This window comes from Crassostrea angulata, chromosome 10 (genome assembly GCF_025612915.1).
Source record: "Crassostrea angulata isolate pt1a10 chromosome 10, ASM2561291v2, whole genome shotgun sequence".
NCBI lineage: Eukaryota > Metazoa > Mollusca > Bivalvia > Ostreida > Ostreidae > Magallana > Magallana angulata.
Genome location: NC_069120.1, coordinates 23,716,237 through 23,720,806, shown reverse-complemented (window position 1 = coordinate 23,720,806; position 4,570 = coordinate 23,716,237). Strand labels below are relative to the sequence as shown.

The 4,570-nt window shown below is 33.8% G+C and overlaps 1 protein-coding gene across 1 annotated transcript; it reads left to right on the top strand.

The window, feature by feature from the left end:
* Nucleotides 1-4,335, top strand: LOC128165889 (uncharacterized). The gene is made up of 5 exons (XM_052830825.1): nt 1-161; nt 1,653-1,765; nt 2,038-2,093; nt 2,209-2,436; nt 3,473-4,335. Exons 2-5 carry the CDS (start codon nt 1,654-1,656, stop codon nt 3,797-3,799), a joined length of 723 nt encoding a protein of 240 aa, XP_052686785.1. The 5' UTR covers nt 1-161; nt 1,653; the 3' UTR covers nt 3,800-4,335.
* The last annotated feature ends 235 nt before the right edge of the window (nt 4,336-4,570 follow it).

The following is a 4,570-nucleotide window of genomic DNA, read 5'->3' as shown; positions in this document are numbered from 1 at the left end:
GGAAAGTAATTTCTATGTTGTGTTTCTACTTTCATTTCATGCTGAAAAAAACCCAAGGGGAATTTCTTTTTATAACCCAATATATAATTTTAACTGTAAACAAACCAAACAGATATTTGGATTTTAAGAACCTATCAAAAGAATACGGAAAGGATATACTAGTAAGTAATTCCTGGTAGATTTAAAGATTAAATCAACTCTGTAATTGTAATTTTTAATCAAAATAATGAAAATCTGTAAATATACAGTTGAATCAGTTATAAACATTGAAAATGTCTAGACAGTTGACCTTGATATATGAGTTTCGTAAAATTTTAACTATAACGTTATATTGAGGGATATAGCTAGGCACCACACGTACGTAGGTAAAATTATCGAATAAACGCTTATTTACTTTTGTTATTTAATATTTTCAAGAAATAAAGAAAAAAAACATTTATGTAAAAATGAATCAAAATACATCGATCAGTTCTTGGAGCCATGCCAAGATTCATAGGGCTCATCAAAATTAAACTATCACGGTCTAAATATATTGTATAGTGAACTTATCTGTTGTAACTTTGTTTATATACTGATTAATCTAGCTGATGACTATTGTGATGATTTATCTTAAAATGTTGACATAAATATCAATTTTAGCCTTTTAATTAATATTTGGCACTTGTCCAGTGAATGAAATTTTTTCCGCTACCAAAAGCTCCAAAAGATTTTTTTTTATTTCTGGAGGAATGTATATAGTTATTTGTGTTTACTTATTTCATTTAATTCACTTTATGTGCAGAATAAAGTCGTTATTTTATGATTTTAAAATAGGTGTGTTGAAACAAAATCATCCTCCCTACAGTCATAGGGCTTTTTATAATATACTCTTTTCCTAAGAGAAGAGGAGTAGGTCAGAATTTCTATGACTTGGTTGGAAAGATGAATGATAGAATTGAAATGATCTTAATCGTTCGAACTTTGAAATTGTTGCGAACAAATATATAACAAGAAATTCATCGTGCTTCAAAGCATAGCTGCTTTATAGCAGAGACATAAATGACATGATTGTGTCATTATTAGAATGTTATTTACGTCTCTGTTCATAGTTAATTTCTGTTTTCAGAAATATCGTTGGTACGGTAGGACATTTGCATTCTTTAATATTGTTGATATAGAAGGCACAAAGATCTACCCAAAATGATCATTGTTTTATCTTCATATAATGTATTCTTTCATATTTTTTGTGAAATGTCTTGCAAACCCAAATGTTTTTGTTTACGATATTCTAGTATGATATAATGTTTACACAAGGTAAGATATGATGATACCCATGCACTGTCCACTGTTGAACTCTCTAATCAAGTTACACTGTATAATCAATATGTCAACAGCATGTCGTTTGATCTAATTTTAATCACCAAACTCATGGCAATTAGTCGATATTATTTCCGTAACGAGCTGAACGCCCTTAAAAGTTAAAATTGCTGTCCCATGATCGGAATTCAAACAGAAGAACTATATACTGGTACTTTATATACTAGTATACATACAGTACTTGACTACTACTACAGTCTTTTTTTTTTAGATTGGCTGTGGTTTATAGCTAGTAAAATATTGTTTATGTATGAATAAACTTGCAAACATTTTTCTCCTATTTTGTTTCGTTAAAGAATGAGTCGCCAGACTGGACCCTCACCTAGTGTAGGAGTGTTCGGTATTTCCCTAGGGTCCACAGTACCCCAAGACGAGACCCAGGGGAGTCACTTCCTCCAAACACTCAGAGGTGAATGATTAAGTATTATCATATCTTGATTTGATTATAAATTTTGTTTAAAAAAATCTACAACACTACAATTTTACATATATATGTGCATGCCTACAATGCTTCATTGCCAGAAATGCGTTTAGTTTATAAAATACAAAAATTGCTAAATGTGGTTTATAGAGCGTAAACTGTCACAAGCTCATAAGGAAGTTATCAAATTCGTTCCTCAAGGGTACGTATATTGAGATATGATTTTTAAAGGTAGTTTCATGTTATTTGACTTCTTGTAGATCTCGAGAATCAAGTAAATGTGCGACAAGCAGAAATTGAAATACTGAAAGATAAGGTATAATGAATATAGAACAACATAATATCATATATTTTGTGATCCATTCATTACTGGTATTAATAAACGAAATCAATTTGATGTTGAATGTTGGTTCCATTTATTGTTTTTGTAGTTGATCTCTTCGGAAGCCGATGTTTTAATTAAAAAAGGAGCCCTAGATGAACTCGCCAAAGCACAAGAAGAAAATCGAGTTCTGAGGATACTTGCTTTGGATGGAAAAAAATGGAGGGATCAAGCAAATGAATTGAGTCGGGAAAACGATCGTCTGCGACAGCTTACCGAAGATCTCACTTTGGAGAGCAGGCGACAGCGTCAAATCGTAAATGAACAAGAAGAGAAGGTAATGTAATTATTAATGTAATTTAAAATTTTAATTTCGCACAAAGTTTTGTAATAGTGTACCTGTTTGTATGTACCTCTGACGATTTGTATTTGTGTGTATTATATACATATATGTTCCTCTTGTACCAAATTATTTGGTTTGAGCGAATAAACTGAACTTGAACTTGAATAGTAAGATCATATTAAAATTTACGCGATTAAGAAGGGGCGGAGGGAGCGAAGCAACTTACTACTGTTACGGCTTTCTAAGCTGGCAATCGAAAATGTAACGTCGCTGAGAACCTAGAAAATAAATAGAATATATACTATATAGCCACTGCTGATTGGCTGGAAAATTTGGGTGATGGTTTAAATATTTTTATGGCGTCAAATCATGCGTGTACGTGTGATTAATAGATTAATTTCGTGTAATTTTTTATATTGCAAGGGAAGTTAAACACGTTCATAGATGGAACTTTTTCTTCAGCAATCATTAAGATAATAGATAATTAAACGCTGATTCCGGTGAAGAGCCTTCTTCATTATTTATTTTTTGTATGAGGTATATTCAGAAAATATTTGTATACAATTAAACGGCTTATCCAACCACCCCCCCCCCCCTCTCCAAAAACACTGAAACAACAAATAGACTGTATGTGTCGGTGAATGAAAACATCGTAAGTGATCATGATAGGGGGAGGGAGGGGGGGGGGGCAAGAAACTAGTACATGTATAAGTGAAAATGAACCACAACCCGTAAGAAAAAAGTAATCAAAATACTGATGTTAACACGTACAAATATCTAAGTAAGTAAACACATTTAAATTTCGATTTACATACACGTTTAAGACGTGAATTGTGTTAAAAAAGAAATTACCTGCGAGAAAGGAATTCGCTCAGTCTTAAATTCGCCCTCTGACAACAAGGACGAAAATAAAACGGGGGCGAATATTTCCCTGTACACAGAATTCGCTTATTTTGATTAAACAGTAACGTGTACTAAGTCTATCCTAATGACACAAGGTTTTTGATTTTCTTTTTTGTAAACCCCATAGATGAATCTGTTGGTCATGATGTTTGACCTGAAAGACATGGAGCTGCGCCAAGAGAGGGAGACCAATCTCCAGCTGAAGAGGAAACTGAAGACGTTGTTCAGTCCCGAGGAGACCCCGGAGCGCCATGGCCGCTTCAAGCGCCAGTCGCTGAAGGATTGTTCTCGCTGCCACGCCGAGATCTCGACGACCGCACTCTGTAGATACCACCCGAAAATACCCGTTAAACTGGACGGGAAATTCTACTTCCCCTGCTGTCAGAAATCCGGGATAAGGGAGCCAGAGGGTTGCCATCATGATGGTCAGCATACCGTCGTTTTCGCTTCCTGAAATGGCCCCCTACCCTTCCTTTCTCCACCCCTCTAAAAAAAGCTCAAGACGAGTATTATTGAACTTCGTATGGCAAGACTTTCTGAAAGTTTTAGAGTATTATATTTTTGCTGGTAAACAGACGATATAGTATTAGACGATGTAGTATTAGCCCTCTGTTTTAATTTCTCGCTTTGTTCAGTTGTGTACTTATAATAAGATATGAATTTTTAACTCTCATATTTGGAACCAATACTATATATGAAGGTTGTTAGTATTTCTTACAGTTATGAATGGTGAAAAAGCTCAACAGAATTGTCTTAAATTACTGATTAAGGGCCATAGTTTCAATGGCAATTGAAAATTGTTAATTAATGCAGAAAGAACTTTGTTGTTTGCTTGTCAGTTCGCTGTACATATTAGCTTAGACTTACTAGGAAAATTTGTGCGTAGTTAAGTAACTGGATATTCATATATGTTTGCTAGTACTAGAACTTTTCCCGCGATCGAGTTCGAACGTATGATCATGACATCAAAACTGAAAGATATTTACATATTTTAAAAATATAGAGGAAAAATGACTGTACCAAAAAGAGATTATTTTTTTTATCGCATTATGCTAAATATATTTGAATTATAAGTGTATATGTCCTGTTTAGTACAATGTATAATGTCGCCCAAACCCTCATCCTACATGTATTAACTATTAAGCTTTCCCCTCTCCATCTGTCCTCTTCCCGGTGCATTGAATAGACTTTTTGGATTTAACTTGAATTTCTACAACTGAAAATG

Coding starts and splice junctions, on each gene's coding strand:
- LOC128165889 (XM_052830825.1), top strand. CDS start 1,654: ATGAGTCGCCAGACTGGACCCTCACCTAGTGTAGGAGTGTTCGGTATT. Junction 1,766..2,037: donor CTTCCTCCAAACACTCAGAG/GTGAATGATTAA, acceptor GACTTCTTGTAG/ATCTCGAGAATCAAGTAAAT. Junction 2,094..2,208: donor TTGAAATACTGAAAGATAAG/GTATAATGAATA, acceptor TTGTTTTTGTAG/TTGATCTCTTCGGAAGCCGA.